This window comes from Chroicocephalus ridibundus, chromosome 16 (assembly GCF_963924245.1).
Source record: "Chroicocephalus ridibundus chromosome 16, bChrRid1.1, whole genome shotgun sequence".
Classification (NCBI taxonomy): domain Eukaryota; kingdom Metazoa; phylum Chordata; class Aves; order Charadriiformes; family Laridae; genus Chroicocephalus; species Chroicocephalus ridibundus.
The window spans coordinates 7,468,694-7,487,301 of NC_086299.1; the positions used below are offsets into that span (position 1 = coordinate 7,468,694).

At 47.6% G+C, this 18,608-nt stretch overlaps 1 protein-coding gene across 1 annotated transcript in view; it reads left to right on the top strand.

The window, feature by feature from the left end:
* The window catches only part of SAMD11 (sterile alpha motif domain containing 11), a 126,108-nt gene that overhangs the window by 48,231 nt on the left and 59,269 nt on the right, over positions 1-18,608 (top strand). The window contains exon 4 of the mRNA XM_063353928.1: positions 1,414-1,464. Within this exon, the coding sequence (XP_063209998.1) occupies positions 1,414-1,464 (51 nt within the window). The remainder of the gene's footprint in view (positions 1-1,413; positions 1,465-18,608) is intronic.

Sequence of the window (18,608 nt, forward strand, 5' to 3'; positions counted from 1 at the left end):
TCTAACAATCCCCTAAAAGAACTACTTGCCCCTAAAAGAACTACTGAGAGACCAACCGGACTGCCCTTTCTGAGCCAGTCTTGCAGGAAGAGCATAAAAGGCATGCTATCACATCAGTAAAACTTGCAGCAGCATCGTGTCTTGGATGTGAAATTATTTCCGTGCTAAGAGTTGTTTTCAGTTGATTTGTGAACTAGGCTGAAGCAGGGGCACCCATTCAGGAAAGCACTTTAACAGACACTCAAACCTCAGTTAAGTCCCATTGACTTCACTGGCCATGCTTAAGTGTTTTCTGGCCCAATTCAAAGCTCACTCAAATTGGAAGAAAAGCTGTCTTTTTGTTCAGCAGGTTTTAGATTATTTTTTTTCTGCAGTCAGATGGACTTCAGCTACAGACTGTCGCTTTTTCTAGTTGAAGGCAGAGACAGGGGTGCTACAGGGATACACAAAATATGCAAAAGTGCATTTGGCCTCTGCTACTTGTAATATTTGCAGCCACTTCTGTTTAGTGCTTTTGGGAACCTACATCTGCAGGAGCGGATTTATACGCACAGCTAGGAACCAGCGTGTGTCCCTGGCAGATGCTGAGAGACGTGGGAGTGGGTTTGTGGAAGGATGCGGGCTTGCTTGCCAGTTTGGTCTCAGATGGCTGGGGGCCTCATCAATCACGTTGACGTGGAGAAGCAGTGGTGGTCACAGACCTCCTCCGGCTGGCAGGGGAGATCAGTGCGCCCTGATAGCGAGTGGGGACACCAGACCACGGAAGGTCAAGCGTCTGCCTTAGTCCTCTGGGTTGGTGTAGATGCTGTCTAGTAGCAAGTGGGGCGGGACAAAAAAAACCAACCCCCTTGGCTGCTCTGTCTTAATTTAGGAAGTTGTTCATCTAGAATCTGCTATTCCTGCTTGTCAGCAGGCAGAGTGACAGAATATGTGAAATTAATTTCTGAGGTGGGAAATTGCTAATAATTTATTTACAGCTGGGGCGGGTGTGGAGGAGGGAATACAGTACAGCCATATTTGGGTTTTCTTCATAAAATGTCAATGCTTAGCTCTTTCTGCTTCCTATGAACATGTCCTGTTAGTTGAGACAACATCCTGCAGTCCCTACACCTATTCGGAAGGCGGTGTGCAGCAGAGAGGTTCTCTCACAGCTGAACAGCTCAGCTGCACGTCTCTGATTTACTGATTTACACTCTGAGCCCAGCTGTGGACACTCAGGACCACCCTATGTGTGCAGTGTGGTCTGTCACAGCACCTCACAGCTCAGAAGAAGGCAGTAGCTGTGGTTGTGAGCTAGGGAGAGTGCGCTTGAGAGGACCACGGGTGGGTTGTCATGATGGAGCAGATCTTCTAAGCGGTAAGAGATGCAGTGTTCAGCGTGTGCCATTGACCTTTCTGTTTGTTTGTTAACAGGATACACACCCACTGGGATTTAAACATCTCCTTCCGAGAGACCTCTTGCAGGTACCATTTTGGGGCACGCTCTTTGTATGGTAGGCTAAGAGTTTATGATATGTTACTGGCGTATGGATGCTGTTAGATGTAAATGAACGTTTCTAACTGTCAGTGCTTTTGTCTTTCTCCTTTGCTCCTCTTTCTCCCCTTACCACATATCCTTTCTTTTGTTTTTATTTTGGGGAAATTGTCTTTGGGGGGAAACAGTCTCTTTTTTGCTGGAAGAGAGAATTGATTAGACTTGTAAAGAAAGCCCTTTATTGGTTTTGATATGTTTACGCTGGTCCCTTTTTGGAAGAACGCAAAGTTGGGGTGGCCCAGATCTAATTCCTGCCATGAGAGACATGGGAATCTGCGTCTCATTTGCAAAAGTGATTCTTTACACAAAAGGGTCATTGAAAGCCAAACGGAACTGCTCAGGAGTTGCAGCGTTGTGCTTCACAAACTTAAAGCAGTGTCGAAGTTTGAAGTACTGGAGCCAACAGGACTCTGCATTTTGTAATGTGACGCACGAATGGGTTGAACTACAGCTGCAAAAGCGCAGGGCAAGAGTATTTACAGGTCAGCTCAGGAAAAAGTTGCCATTCAAAAAATGACAAGTGTTTTACAAAGCATAAATAAAAGAAATTACATAGAAGTCTGAATTGTGAGAAGAAAGGGGTTGCCAAAGTCTAGTTTCTTGCTGTAACAGAAGGTGGAAATTCATAAATTGAAGATACCCACTTACAAACACAAATATTCCTTTGTGAACTCTGAGTCAGTTGATAACCTGAGCACAGTGCATTTTCTTTATGTGTTGCTAGTAGTCATAAACTTTTCTAATTCTTTAAAAATATAGCTGCAGAAATTTGCCTCGGTTCTAGAAAAAAACCAAAATGGAATTTTTTAATTTCTTTTATGCTCACTTGCCACATCAGAGTGAAATAGTTGAGCCTGGCAGGTGCTGCTTGTTTTCTGAAACCCGAAAAATTAGTCTGTGCAGCTGTGAAACTTCTTGGCGAACACAGGAAAAAAAGGAGGTAGACAGGGAGCAGGGCAGCCCGGGATCTGGCTCTGTGTGCGCTTCGTGCCTGTGCGCGTACTGTAGACAGCAGGATCTGGTTCATTGGATCTGCTTGCAAATTGCAGTCCACTAACAAATTTTTTGTTTTGCTAAAAGTCGTTTCTGATGCGTTGTCTAAATTTCCTGATGAGTTACTTCTTCGGCGTAAAGAATTTCTTCCTAATATCTAATCTAACTCTCTCCTCTTTCAGTTTAAAACCGTCACCCCTTGTTGTATTGCTGCACTCCCTGTGAATCTGCTCTGATTCATGCTCCGTTAGGGAAGGAGTGAGGGCAGAGCTATTCACTGGTATCAAAGTAAGCACAGGCTTTGGCCCTGAAGCATAAACCCCCATAATTCCTAAAATTTACAATGTTAAGAATACAGAACCCCACCCTGATCAGTAAGCATCTAGAAGCCAGTCTAGAAGGCACATCTCACCCAGCACTCCTATAAAAAACAGCTGAAGTTTTTTGTGTGGCAGCCTTTAGAATAAAATCCCTGGTTTGTTGCTATAAGCTTTTGGGACTCTAAAATACAAAAGAATGGATTCCTTCCAGGCAGATCCTTGCATGATAAATTTCAGCCTACAGCAAAGTTTATGGCTGAGTTATAAACTCCTAAAAGGCAGAGGTTTGTAATGGAAGTGCTGACACAAGCCTTAATTAATGGCCATGTGAACAACGATTTTGCACAACGGCAACTAAGGGTGCGAACAGCTTTGGAAATCAGAATGCCTATCTTAAATTCTGAACTTGCAATGCATGGAATAAAATAATGGTCTGATTTTTACGTCAACAAGTACGCTTCTTGGGCTTCCTCAGCTTGACTTCTAGCTCTCTCCAGGCAGAGACATTGGTAGTTCCTCCTGGGAACAGAAGTTTTGCTTTTGCAGATTAAACAGTTAGCCCAACTATCAAAAATGGTCCCCGTGCAGCTAGTTCAGAAGAAAACACCACGTGTTATGCTACGTGGTAAAGAAAGTAATTTGTGTGTTTATGTGTTGGTACAGGAAAAGGTTGTATTTAAGTGGCCACGCAGTTCTGTAAAACATCTGGCATATCTAAAATACATCATGCGGTGGCAAAAAGGTTTAGCTGACCTTTGTTCTCAGTGACCTGCGTAATTCAGCACATGGGAGTTACCCAGGTCATCCCAAACCCATGCCAGGAAATCACTGTGATGCCGCACACCTGCATCGAAACACACGGTCACTGTGCAGGTGACTTAAATCAAGCAGGTGTGAGAACTGCCATCTTAACTTATCTGCCTCTTTGTTGTAAGTTTGTCTTTGATCTTCCTTTCCAAGTTGTCAGAAGATACCTGGATTCATTGGCTGTAGTCACCATAGAATTGCTGCCTGCGTTACCCGGGATAAAAAGATGTTTAATTGGGTACAAATCATTCTATGTGCAAGGAACCAAAAGCTCAAGATAGGGGAATTTTCCTGAAAGGGGAGATTAGGATCTCTCCCTGTCTTGCCAGGTGCTTTGCTCCCTTGCCCTTTAAGCTTTGAAGTTAATACACGTTTAAGTTTTTGTTTACAGCTTGACTTCCTTTAAAATTGCCTTTTTAGGGTAGCATTTGCTTACATGGATATACTGCTTCTGGAATAATTTGCTGAAATGTGTTAAAGTTGCTCAGTAAATGATGCACTTCTCCTTTTGTTTCAAGACAAGCCTGTCAAATTTTGCAATAGTAAATGCAAGGTTAAAGCCTGGTCTCTGCCACAAGATGCCAGCTCTCTGCTCCCGTTGGTTTCAGCGTGAGTCACGGTTGCTCAGCACCACAGGCAGGATTACCTTTCTGAGGTTGAGGCATCTCATGAAAATAAATTGTGGAATAAAAAAGAGTTCCAGGGAGGAAAAGGATTTTCCTTCCTATTTGTTGCCACTTGATGTCTTGAGGGAGCTGCGGGGAGGTGGGTGAGAAATAGATAAGAGGCCATGCATGTTAATACCATGCGGTGCTGCAGCTCAGGATGGAATAAACATTTTGCCCACCTGAGAATTTCAAGACACTGTCAGTGCAATTAAGCATCCCTGTTTCCAAGGAAATCAAGAGTTGTTTAGTGTTGCCCTTGTTAAAGGTGGCCTGACTGGTAAGTAAGTAATTTGGTTAAAGCCAAACAAAAAGAGAAGGAGCACAGCAGAGAATGGAGCCAGGCGTCTTGACATTCAGCCTCATGCTTTAGCTTTTGGCGGCGTGGAAAGCAAACTCTGAAAGAATATCCGAGGCAGCATTTCTGTCTTCAAAGTCCTGCCCTGGTGCAGGCATAAAACAGTGACAAAGAGGCAGGAGCACACGAGAGTCTCTTCAAAGCCATTTGAACAAAAAGCCACTTGAGGGGACACTCCAAGCTCACTGGGCCTGCCGGGGGATAGTTTTATCCAGGTACAAGCCACATGAGGAGATGGAAGGAAAACAACGGCATCATTTTCCCAGAGCAAATAAAATGCATTTAATAAGCACAGTTTAAAGAAAGATTATGGTGGTGTGTAACCAGCCTTTCTGGATGGGCATGAACCATCTTAGAATGTATTTTAGACAGGCAGACATTTGGCCGAGAGCCTGTGTATCCGTGTGCATGTCTGTGTTTTAAATCTGACTGTGACATACTTAGTGGGCCTTTCCACGCTGATTTAACCCCAACGTAAACCCGTACTCAGCCAGAACTGAGTTTGTCTTTGGTCTCTGTGGTACAGCTGCACACTTTTTAGAAAACTGTATTTAAGGAGGAATTAAACAGGTTAGTTGAGAAGGAAGAGGACATCAAACAGATCAGGCCAAGTGGAAGAAGCAGATGAAAAATGCATGGGAAATGGGACAGGAGCAGAAAACTAAAGGGAAATTCACTGATTTAGCTCATTCCTTTGGAAGATACACAGGGAGAGAGAAAGCGGGAGGGGAGAATTGAAAAGTAGATGGTTCTGAACATGTCAAGGCTGATCCTGACTCAGCAGAAAGTGTTGCTGTGTGATGCAGGTAACGCTATCAAGTCCCAGAGCATCCTGCTGCTCTGCCCTTTAAGGGTTGATATAGGATGGCTTCTGGGCTCTCTATGTATTTACTTATTTTTCCTAGTAAGTTTTGCTTTTTAATCTAGGAGGCCTGAATTAGGTACTAGAAGGTCACAAGAAGTTTTTAGCACCTGGAAGCTAGATGTGGCCCTTTTACGCCCTGCAGCCTTTAGCATCTGCTGCTAAAAGAGCTGGTATTTCTCAGATAAGCACCTTTAAGTTACAGCAGAAAAATCAGACAGTGGCAGAGGGACAGAGTGCCTTCAGATGGGGACCTGCCTTCACCCTTTCCATGTCAGTCACAGATTTCTGCCTCGACACTGGCGGGCAGCAGGGCTGAAGCAGTAGCCCCTGTTGAAGAAGCTGATAGTGAGCTGAACTAAACAGAATGAGTCAGATTTTGTCCATCTGATTTAAGCCAGGGCAGACAATACTGGTGAGATACCAGCTGTACGTAGACCTGCAGAGCTGTCGCCGTAACTGGTGATGACTTTGGAGGACAGCTGTGGAGCTGACTCTGGACTGTATGCTATAGAAAGCTTAAAAAGATCCGAGTGGAAGACCACAAAATGTATTAGCCATGACTTGTGCATTGGTGTGGGGAGGACACTTATTTAACACAAGGCTGAATTTGGCTCTTCCAGATGATTTCTGCGGTGGCTTTGGGACATAGATTGCTTGAGGAAATGTTTTAAGCCTCATCTTGGTGGAATGTACAAAGAGCCCTCACTTTTGTAAGTGTTAAAGCTGTGAACCAGGACGTGGTTCCTGAAGGCAAAGCTGATAAATACAAGGAAGCTCTTGGCTAATGCCACTGTTGTTGGCAGGCAAGGCATGGCTATGTGGAGACAATATGTTGGAAGGAAAAGACTTCCCAGATGAGTGAACTCAAGTTTGTTTGTCAAACAGTGACATACCTGTTTGATTTTAGACAATAGTTACCCAACAAGTAAATGGATGTGTTCTTTTGTTTAACTGGGAGAAGTAAAGTAAATCCGCATAGTTGATAGACATTCATAAGAGTGTTCTGTGTGAGACCGAGGAGCGCTGGGGAAGGTTCAGCCAAGGAGCTAAGCCTCCAGTTCTTCAGAAAAAAATATGAGTGACCTTTGCTTTGCTTGTGTTTGATCACCCACAGAGCATCCATGTGAAGTCTGAAAGTGTGGATACTGAGATAAAATGGGAGGAGCTGCTACGTATGGGCCTGATGTTCCATCAGCTGCTTTTTGGCGACTTCAGATAGCAACAGGACAGACTTCTGGCTCTGTGCTCTAGTGTATATGGCTTCCTTTTATCTGTGGATCTAACCCCCCCCCCAAAAGATTGGTAGTGGCAGGGAACAAAGTCGTTCTTGACACCATCTTGCTGGAAGGCACTGATGGAATTCAGTTCTTGTTGTTGTGTGTTCCTGGACTCTGCGGAGGCTGCTGGTGGGACACTCCCCGGGCCCATGTGTGAGAGGGTGAATTGGGCTGGGGTTTTGAAGGAGTCCAAAAGAGTCTGCTTTTGTAGAGCAGAGTTACCCGAGTAGCTTTTGCTTCTCCCTTTCCTGTAGGGATAATCTATGGCCTTGTTTGTGCAGATTCTGGAACGAACATACTTGCGCGGAAGAATGGTTGAACAGGGAGGAGAAAATTGGTTTGCTGAGAAGTATTATTTCATCTGAAATAATTATTTCATCATTATTTCATTAGCAGTGCTTTTTGCTCTTATATTCATTCCCAGGAAGCTTCATTTGGCTATGGGGATGGGTTAGGGAAAGGAGATCATTTATGTTCTAGCAGAGATTCAGAGAAATGCTAAGGGTGAATAGGTAGCTGATAAACTAGTTTTAGCTTTCATTTTAAAGCTAGAAGAATACATTTATATTTCAAATAAGGTAGGTGAGAAAAGCTGTTGGATACCTACAAGGCAAGAGGGAATGTTTAATCAAGAGTAATACTCTTCATATTTATCCCCAGTATGTTGTCACCTCTGTAGTGGATCTGTCATGGGAGGGGGGGTATAATGGACCGTTTGTAGGGCAACTGAAAGGATTCTGGATAAAGGAACATGTGAAGGCATCTTGAGACCTAGGTATATTGTTGAGATACACATGAGCTTGGTTGCAGCTTTTGGGGAGCATTCTTGTATTTCAACTGCATACAGCAACAGAAAAGAGAATTGTATTCTTCTGCTTTTAGATTGTCTGTATGTTGGATCAAAACTTCAAGGGCATGTTTCTGGAACAGGAGGTGTTCTCATCCCCCTCTTTACACCCTACTGTGACTGAGAGGATTCAAATATAAGTCCATCTTGTCCTTAATATATGGGATATGTGAGTGATTCCTGTAGATCATCAGTTCCCACTGTTCATTGTCTAAACTTATACCCTATCACCCATTTAAAATTGCTCATCTGAGTATTTTAATATTTCATCAGTTCAAAGCAGGCGGCTTAATGAATTGAGAAAATGAGGGGAATTTGGGATATTTAAAGAGACTTTATATCCATTAGGCACACCAGCTGCGTGTCGGCGACACATTCTTTTTACCGGCTGAGCAAAACATTTCTATTTGTCTGTTACTGATGACCACTGGAACGCAGCATCCAAGTCCAAAACTTCAGGGAACGCTCTACATGTCAGCAGGACAAGCCCATTGATTGTGGTGCAAATCGGAGATGCCAAAAAACCTGCCAGGAGAAAAATCAGGACCTCCAGGCTGCCTGGTGCAGCAGCAGGAGCAGCTGCGTGGCTTAGAGGGTGAGGCTGGGCGCGACTTGGATTCTGACAGTGACAGAGTTTCCAGATGTATTTTTTAAGGGGTGAGTTTGGGTATGTAGCATGGGAGAACTTGGGGAGCTTGGAGGTAAGCAGGGATGACTATGTTGGTGTTAATGACAAACTGAGAAACTGAAAGAAGAATTTGTATTTGCATGGGAACGCACTAAGCCCCTGAGAAATGACAGAAAAGAAAATGAAGCTCTAGGATAAGGGAGGGATCCAGTGGGAGCTGCAGGAGGCCATGAAGCAGAGAGTGTTGGAGGTTGACTCACAAGGTCCGTGTAGTTAAAGGCAGGGGAAGAGCAGAATGGAGGCAGTTTTAGATGTTCATGAAACGCACTTGGCTCATGATGAAGGGGTGCCTCAAGTATGTGACACCCCACCCTCCAGCTGCATTTCTGCTTGCCATGGTTGCCTTCGTTATTCTCTTAGTGGAACTTTATTAGTGGCCAAGGTGAGCTGTAGCCTGTGCTCGGGGAGGGAGGCGGTGATCGGTAGTATGGGCTTGGTGGGTATTCAGAGGAGGAATGTACAGATACTTGTACTGGTTGTGGCAGATGAGCCGATGAAGGTGGACCATTACAGAAAATCCTTCTGAACTATCGTGAATTTGTCTTGGGTTGCTGCAAGTCAGAGATGTTTTCACGGGATATTCATGTGTGTACTTGGATGCACATCTGCACCAAGAAAAAAATGGCAGGCAGGATAAAAGAGTCTGTAACTAACCTTCAGGCTTCTTGCCAGCTTAGGGTACTGGGTTCCATGTCCTTATGAGAGGAAAATAGCTCAAGACCTTCAGGTTTCCTGCCTCAGAAGAGAGCTGGGGGCGGAAAGGCTGGCAGAAAGAGCAGGAGACTGCTGTGAACGGCAATGGGGAGCATCATATGGGGATGGTGCTTCCCAGGAGCTGCACCTTGCCAATGACGGTCTCGCACAGTGCGTACACCATGTACCATTACCGTGTAATCCCTGGACTCCTTACAAGTCTGGGTGAGGTGTCTCATCTGGTGTATCCCGCTGGTGATGGAGGAGCAGTGAAGTGACTGACTGTGTTCAAGGCTTTCCCTGCCTTGTTTAGATTCAGGCTGTTGTTATTTCTAATGCTTCGTGCCCTTCTCCTTTTCTCAGAAGTCACCGTGCTCCTTTAGCCTGCTGCACAGTAAGCTTTTTGGCTCCGAGATGGCAACTGTGGTGGAAATGCAGGATTCGAGATGCACTGGGCCTGTCTGACAGTATTTCAAACTCAGAAGCCCTATCTGCATGACTGCAGACAGGAGGGGAAATCTGAGGCTAAAATGTCTGGCATGGGCATCCCCCTCGCCAAATGCTTTTGTGGCACCTTAGTGGCTGGGCACGTGTCAAAACCGACTATCAGAATAAGGTGCCGGTAATGATAGACTGAGTTTGTCCTTCTTTTCAGTGCTTTATCTCTTCTCCATCTCCAGTCCAGCATCAATGTGGTGTAGTTCCATCTTATTTTTATTTATGGGTTTGCGGAAAGGTGAATGACAAAGCAAGATTACAATAAAAATATCTCTAGACTTATTTCCACATAATTTTGGAGTTGCCAGTTCTACTGATCATTTTTATGAACTGCCATGAGCATTCATGAAATTTCATGAGCGTTTTGCTTGGGACATTGCAGGATGATTTTTTATTTTTTTTTCCAAGATAACTCTGCAGGGAGAATTAGGGCTGTGTGGCCCATGGTTGGAGTTGGGATTTTCAGGCCTCTCGGCTCCCTCCGGTTGGTAAAACTCGTTTAACCCTCCCCATCTCCTCTTTTCCCTTCCCTCGCCTTTCCCCTTTCCTTCCCTTTTTGCCTGTGTCTGATGGGTGACATCTCATCAGAAGGTGGAGACACCGAGAGGCAGAAGTGGGGTGTTGGTAAATTGTTGTCAGGGTCTATCAAGACAGATGTCTAAGAAGGACAGAGAGTGACTGAGAGGTTTTTTTATCAACGATGAAGTTTTAAAAGGCAACCAAAAGACTGAGCAATAAAAATATCACCAGGGAGGCCAAGGAGTGAGAGGCAGCTGTGCCCTGAGCTTTGCCTGCTGGAAATCGTGCTTCTCTCTTCTGTCTAGAGCGCAAAACCCTCCCGGGGAACAGCTTACTCCCCTGGCAGTGGGGGTAGGTGGGAGCCTTTCAGTTAGCTTCAGCAGATCCCAAGCTGGATTCCTGAATGACAGGGCCAGTTTGCACAGTTCAGCATGGGAAAGTGCTGGCTACAAATGTCAGTCGCCAGGTAGATGCGGGGCCTAGGTTTTTACAGCAAATAGAGAGGTGAACTCAGGAAATAAGGAGAGGGAGCCAGAAAGCGCATCTCAAGGTAGCTTGCCTCCAGCAGCTTGCCACGGGTGGCAGGTCGGAGGAGCTGAGGCTGCCCAGCGCCTACCAGAGAGGTTCTGGAGCGTGAGAGGTGGGACGGGGAGAGGCAGTAAGGCACAGAGGGGGCTGGAGGAGGGCAGCAGCCCCTCTGCTCCTCAGAGCTGCACATACACGTGCCCGCTTGCATCCGGCTTCTTTGCCTGGGGCTGCTCTGCCTATCTCCCACGGAAAAGTGACGCAGCCTGTCAGCGGGTCACGCTGCCTATTGTTTAACAGTGAACCAAACTCTGCTGCTCCCCCTTGCACCCCCGGGCCCCATCCACTTCTTTATTAGTCACCTGATGAGAGCCTTCAAATCCTTGACCCAAATCCTCCGGTGCCCAGCTTTAGGTCTTATCCTGCTCTGGCTGTTGTGTCCACCGTCGACCTGAGCGGGAAGGTATTGGCTGTGCGCCGTGTGATTAGGGAGATGTTGCTGGATGGTTTGAGCTGTGTGCAAGGTGATAAGCAGGAGCGAGGGAGGAGGGGAAGAGCCCTTGATCGGTCTGAGCTGCCAGCTTTCCCTGATCCCCATCCCTTCTCTCTTTTTGCTGACTCAGTGACCCCAGTTTTACTGCCTGCCAGTGTCAGAGAGGGTGACCTTGCCTGTCTGCTCAAGGACCTCTGGCACTCAAAGGCCGTGCCAGGGCAAAGCAAGAGATGCTGAGGAGAAAGTTATTTTGCAGAATTTCTTATCCCAAGATGACTCTCAGCTCTGCTGGACTGGAAGATGGTTAATCCTGCGCTGATTTGGTGCTGTGCGTCAGAGCGGTCATCTTGTGAAATGTGTGAAATGCACTTTTTTTTCGGCCGGGTAGGCAGGTTTGCATACTAGTAAGGAAGAAGCTGAGAGGATTCATCAGCTCTTGGGAATAAGCAGATTATTTTACTCCCAGGGCACTCGGTTCAGCGTGGTTGGGGTTCTGAGATGGAGCGTCTTTGTTTGGTGGGCAGAGACACAGGTCACACATTTTTTTCCCCTCTGAGCTGCCACTATTAACTGGGAGTACGACGGGGATTTTCTGACAGGTTCTGTGCAGGAGGTCAGACGAGGTAGATATAACGGTCCCCTCTGGGGCTTAAAATCAATGAATCTGTGATTAAATGGCCCACGGAGGCTGGACATTGCAGGTTAAGGGAAAAGGAGTGATATTGGTGGCATTTTCTGGGGGAGCCGCGGTCAGGTATTTCTCTTGCGGCAGCACAGTGGCCAGCAGTGCCCAGGTCATGTCGCTCTTTCTGTGTCCTTCTGGCGAGCCCCACGTTTACCTCCCTGCGCATCCTAGGGAGACAGAAGCTGGACTTCTGGACTTTTTTTTTTTTTTTTTTTGATCCCCAAGGGCTGGGCTGGAGTGCATATGTTTATTTGGAAATCAGTTGTTTTGTTTTGGGTTTAAAAAAATTGCTGAGTAAAAAATACAAGAGCCTTTGGGTGGTTGTTTTACCCCAGTCCTGACATTACAGAGTTGTGCTGTTACATAAGGTTGTTTCTCAGAGCTATAATGATGCAACAGTATTTATAGACCAATCTGGGTTTTCCTTTTAATGGCTTCCATAAAAAGCTCATTATTCCCTTCACACAGTCACCGGCTGATTTACATGCTTGTCCTGTCCCTGGGCGTATGCTCCAGTTTGGGTAGCCCTGAGCGACACGCTCACACTGTCTGCTCGGCGCTAAACGACTCTGACAACAGCCTGGCTGTGACACTGCTCCCGTCCTTACGCCAGAAACTCGTCTTTTGGGGAGGGGGTAAGGAGAGGAGAGATGAGGTCGACAGAGAAGAAAAAAACCGCTTGTGTTACTGCAGGTTTTGGCAATATTGTCGTCTCCTTGGAGCTGCAAAGTGTCTGGCGTATGGACCTGGCGGGGCGAGGGACGTGGCCTGGCTGGAAGGGGTGCGTATGGTGTGTCGCAGGGAGTGACTGCAGAGTAAACAGTCTGTGAATGTGTTACCTGAGCCAGGGGGACCATTGGAATCTACTCTCGAACCGGACCTGTGTCCGGTTGGGCTGAGCACAAGGAAGGAAAAGAAACCCCAAGCGTGTTCCTCGGAGTGACACAGGCGGGTTTGTGGGGAGGATGCCTGGGCACACACCTGCACCCATCTCCACTTCCCCTGGCTTAATCAATGTCCTTGCTTTTCCCCAGCAAGCCCTGACATTCCTGCTTTTGCATATTGGATTTTTTTTCTTTATTGTAGGGAGGGGCAGAGGGTCGGGACAGTTTTATGGCAACTGTATTGATCAGTAAAATTTAATATAATCCCTGCACTTACTGTGTGATCGTTAAGGGGCTGGAGAGCCAGTGAAACATATTTAAAAAGAAATATTTTTCAGTTTTATTTCCTCACATGCTACTTTTCTGAGTCTCTCTTCTCTTCCAAAGTGGGCATCAATCTCCTTTGCATCCCTTCAAAGCCAGTCATACATTTCTGACTGGGTTTTCACAGTTTGCTTTTGATTTGATTAAGTATTAGGAAAAGACTTACCCAGTCTGGTCCGGTGCTAGATCGGTTCACCATTTCCTCAGCTGTCTTGCAGTTTCTGGATCTACGCAATTTTGTGTCTGCTGAGAATATCGCTCCCTCTTTTTTTATCTCAGATACATCTGGAACTCCTATTGCTGAAGTACCAGGTTGCCTCTTGGTGTCTGGTGCTTCCCGCTCACGCAGTGCCCTGTGCATCCCCGTGCGGATGGAGGAGAGCAGCACAGAGAGGTGACTGACGGGCCAGCGAAGCCAGGCCAGGAAATTGGAGCAGAAAAATGGCAGTTTAAGTTTCAAACTTGTGCTGAATATCCAAACCGCTCGAGCAGCCGTTTTTGGGCTCTGCTGAGCGGTGCTGCACCGCAGGTGAAATACGTCCTCTGCAGTGACCCGCACTTTTTGTATGCTTGATGTTGAGCGCTGAAAGGGTTCTGCATGTCATCTTGCAGCTCAGAGCACAGGAGAGCACACCCTGTCTGCCAGTGGGATGGACGATCTCTCCGAGACACCCCGGGCTCACCGGGTCAGGAGGACGGGGCATGGCATTTGTAGTGAGGTTACTGTTGCTATTGCCTCCTGGTTTTGGAGAGGGCTGCAGCAAACAGGGAAGCAGCCATTATTGAAAATTATTATTTAAATTTTGACCAATTTTTCTCCTTCCCCTCTTCCTCCCCCTCTTTGCAGTCACTCTGAGCAGCGTGTTGCGAGAATCACCAGACCCTGCGGGCGCCTGGCTGCCTCGGCTAGATGCGGAGGCTCTGACACTGATTTATATTTTGGTTAATTGTCTCCATCCATTAGTCTCCTCATCCTTCTCCTTGTTAAAGATGCAGTTGCTGCTAATGTCTGTAAATGAAACACATTTAAAAGGCATTGCTCCTAGTCTGAATCCGGCTTGGGTTAACGATCGCTGGGAGCTGCCACCTCCCGAGGACCTCAAGGGTGGTGTGTCTCCACGCAGGTGTCCTGCAGGCATTTGTCAGCACCTCATGGGGCCATGAGGCTGAGGTGTCCGCCCCATTTGTCTGGTCCCCTCTGTAAGTCACTGCATGCTGAGTGTGCCGGCAGGGCTGGCTCCAGAGCCAGGCTGGGAAGATGGCTCTCAGCAGATGGAAGGGACTGGTTTGCTGGGGCCATTTGAGACTGACGAGAGGTGACTGGAGTGAGGGTCCAAGGGGACCAGGGGACAAGACAGGACCAGAAGGGTCCTGGAGAAATAGCTGCTGGCCTCAGACGCTGCCAGTCAGAGGCTTACGGTGCAGATGTTGCTCAAAAAAGGATTATTGTTCCCAGAAGTCGGTCACGCAGGATTGCTGCATGTCTGGTTACCACAGCCTCCCCGAAAGGCCTTGCTCCTAATTCATTTATACGTCCCAAGGGATGACCACACTTAGCAAATCTGACAGTTCGATGGCAGTTCCCATCACAGACTTCTCCTTCCTTGAGCGTAGGTTGCGGCTCATTAGCTAGACGAGATGACGATGCTCCTGCAATGTGTGCCAGCAGTGATGGTGCTGCTGGTTTAGCTGTTGACCTGCAGGTGCTTCTCTGCAGACTCCCCAGATGAGTCAGTGGATTACTGCAGCATCGTGTCCCAAACAGACACCTTCTGTCTGGGTGACGTTTCCACCAGTTGTCGATGTGGCTGTCTCTCCCCTTGAGTGCCATTTCCCGTAAGCAGTGCAGCTATCAAGTGACCACTGGTGGACCATTATACTGCCATTACAGAAAGTCTCAACAGAACAACCAGCTTTGGGGGAGACGGAGGACCAGTTAGCTCCATTAAACATAGGCAGGGCAGCAATCAAAGCATTCGTAGTGAACATTAGCAATGTTGGTTTTTTTCCTCCCAGTGGTAATTTTTGCAGCCGTTAGTACGTCTCATTGCCGCTTTGCAGAGCGGGCTCCTTGTGTCAGAGCGTTGGGATGTAACAGGGAATTTTAGACTGTCAGCTCTGATCTGTATCTGGGCTGCACAGTTATCCATGTTGTCCCAACTACATTCCCAGAGTCCTTCCCCAGTGTTCATTGGGTTTGGGTGTGAGGATTTAGGATGAGGAAGGCTTTTGTTGTTGTTTCCGAGACGTAGCATGGAACCCGCAGCATATGCCTCCTGTGCTGTGCTCCCCTGCAGTTTTCTTTTGTTGCCAGTGTAACAGATCAGGTGTACAGGGTTTTCAGAAATACCCTCCAAGGTCAGGTGCCCGTTTTGTTAGAGAGCAGCTTTCATTTCATACTTCAGCCCGATAAAGGAGGCGTTGGCACTTGGTCCTTTAAAGCTTTGTGGTTGGTGCTTGCACCAAGCACGGCCCGAGTTGTGCGCTGCTGAGCTGCTCGGTGTGGCTTAGGCAGAACCCTTATCACAGCTTTCCTGCATTCCTGGTACATGGAGCTGTTGCTCCTGTGCCCTCCCTTCATTAGGATTTGAAAATTGCCCAAGCCATAATAATATCCAGCCACTGTTGCTTTTGGCACAAGACAGAGCCTCGCGGCAGAATGGGAATGCTGTTGGATGGAAAGCAGCTTGCAGAAGCCTAGGACATTCTTTTCAGTGGATACATGGGCAAGGCAAAGGCAGGTTGGTGGGATGGTTACTTCTCTGATGCTACATGGAGCACAGTGATAAACAAGCACGTACAGATCACCGCTGCCAGCTTTGCTCCTGCTTGAAGTGTCTTCCTTACGAGGCCAGGTTCACGACAAGGTCTGTGCTGTTGCAGCTCTTCTCAAAGCTACGCAGTTGGCCTTGAGGGAAGTCTACAGTGCTGTTAGGAGGCCAGTAGTTTTCCCTTATTTCTTAGTAAGAAGGTCATCTTTGTGAAGATGGGATCTCGCCCCTTTATCAGCAGTCATCATCACACACTTCTGTGCCACAGGAGACCCTCATCTTTTTTTAACATTTTATTCCTCTGCACAGCTGCTAAGTATGATGTTGCAAAAACAGGGTGATGGATTCAAATAGAGTGTGAGCAACAGCACATCACCTGTAACTGAAAGCAACAACATGACTTTATCTTTACTAGACATGTTTAGATTCACTCTTCAGATATAGGACAGAGTGAATATCTGGACTGAGGTTAAGTGTGTATTGGATTTTAAGTTCAGACTCTAAAATCTTGTAGTGCTGCAAGCTCGTTTGTAAAACTTTGCCCGCCAAAATAGCAGAAATACCTGAAAAACATGTCTTGTGGTCAGAGCTTTGATCATCCTGAGCCCAGGTATCAGAAGAAAGGTCTTACGAGACTGTCAGTAGCACTGAGTCACTTCCCAGTTTGAAAGCAAATCTGGATGTGGCCAACCAGCCACGTGCCCTCTGGAATCCCTGACGGTAAGAACTCCGTTTTCTACCCTTTATTTTGCTGCAAGAGCAAAACTTGCTGCTATGAGACGGAAGTGCCCAGGCAGTCATGCCTCAGAACATGTTCCCCCGCTGCTTGGAAACATACCTGTGTTACTGCGGGTCCCCAAACCATTAATTACCAAAACCCATGCAAACTGAATGTTGCCATGGCAACCTGGAGCCCTACAGAAGGCTATTTGTCTCCTCCTTGACCTTTCAGGAGATCTGTATCTTGCTCAAGCCCCCTTCTCTAATCCGGTTTTTAAAATATAATATTATGCTACTGGAAGGGATCAGACCTTTAATCTGATTGTGTGTGCATGTGTCAGTGCACGGATGGGGGAGTGCCTGCATTAACAGGCACCCGGCGGCGGCTCAGAGACAAGACAAAGGAAAAGCAGAGTGTGACTCTGCCCTGCTGGGGCTGCGAGCGAGCACCTGGGTGGAATTACTGGCTTCGGCACGCAGATGGGGGAATCCTCTACACGGGAAGGACCAGCCTTCTCCAATCCCCGTAATGCGGGCTCCTTCCCACTGCGGGCATGCAGGAGTTGTGCGCTCGCTGGTGAGCGCTTCAGAGGGGATGCTGTCGCACCCATCTCCCTCCCAGTGAGGGTCCAGTTGCGCTAGTCACAGACCAAGCAGTCAAGTTTTCAGCATTACTACATGTATGTTGGTGTGCCCAAAGTACGTCTTCTGGATCTTGGCCTGCGGTCCTTCAAGGCGGTGGTTCTTTTGCCTGTTGTATTCCCTCCGAGGGACAGATCTTTAATCCTGCGTGGGCTCTGCCTGCTGCAGCCCCGAGCCCGTGAATTTGTTGCCTGTTCTGTACGTGACAGGGTTGCTGTGAGCGAGTTGGGTGAAACCCAGAGGAACAAATAGCCTCTTCCCTAAGAGAGCTGCTGTCTCTTGAAAACACTGTCCTGTGTTGTGAGCAAGGTGAACACACAGAGAATACCCTGTAACCCGGGCTGAGGGTCTTGTTTCTGGGCTGTGCTGCTTGTTCAGGTTGCGCTTTGGACTGCTCAGCTCTGCGCACCGAGAACCACCCTCCATGCCGTGGCTGCCAGGTGGGTCGACCGGAGTTGGCCGAATTTTATCAGGTAGCTCTTTTCTGTGGAGAAATGTGCTGGGCTGTTTCTCGTAAGGTGGGAGTCGGTCTCTTCTCCCAAGTAACAGGTGATAAGACAAGAGGAAACGTCCTCATGTTGCACCGGGGAGGTTTGCATTGGATATTAGGAAAAACTTCCTCATTAAAAGGGTTGTCAGGCTTTGGAACAGGCTGCCCAGGAAGTGGTGTCAGGAGGATGGGGCCAGGCTCTTGTCAGTGGTGCCCGGAGACAGGACAAGAGGGAACGGGCACAAACTTGACCATGGGAAATTCCACCTAAACCTGAGGAGGAACTTCTTTGCTGTGAGGGTGGCAGAGCCCTGGCACAGGCTGCCCAGAGAGGTGGTGGAGTCTCCGTCTCTGGAGACATTCCAACCCCGCCTGGACACATTCCTGTGCCACCTGCGGTGGGTGACCCTGCTCTGGCAGGGGGGGACACGGGGTGATCTCCAGAGGTCCCTTCCAACCCTATGATTCTATGGTGGAGTCACCATCCCTGGAGGTGTTTAAAAGGCGTGTAGATGTGGTGCTGAGGGACATGGTTTAGTCGTAACTTGGCAGTGCTGGGTTAACGGTGGACTTGATGATCTTAAAGTTTTCTTCCAACCAAAACGATTCTGTGATTCTAGGATTTTTATGGCAAATGGATGAGGCAGGGCTGAGGTGGATGTGATGAGGGCTGGTGTCAGTGATTGTGATGTGGCTGAGGTGTTCCCTCAGGGCTGGGGGTAAGAGGGGGCCTGGGCAGGACTGAGTTGTGAAGGAGTTTGGCCAGGCTGGAGTTATAACTCATGTCTTGCAACTTTTGGTATGTGGACCAAGCACGTCTCCCACTGCCAGTGATACTGCTATGTCTTTTGCCCTTCTGCTGGGCCACCCAGCTGTGGACAGTGGGATTTCAGGGTTGGGAGGGCAGTTGCAGCGCTGCAGTCCGAGGTAGTGAGGGTGGAAAAGTGGGGTAATTTCTGAAACTTGGTGGTAGCTGGGCAGAGCCCTTCTTCCTGGCGAAAGCACTGAGT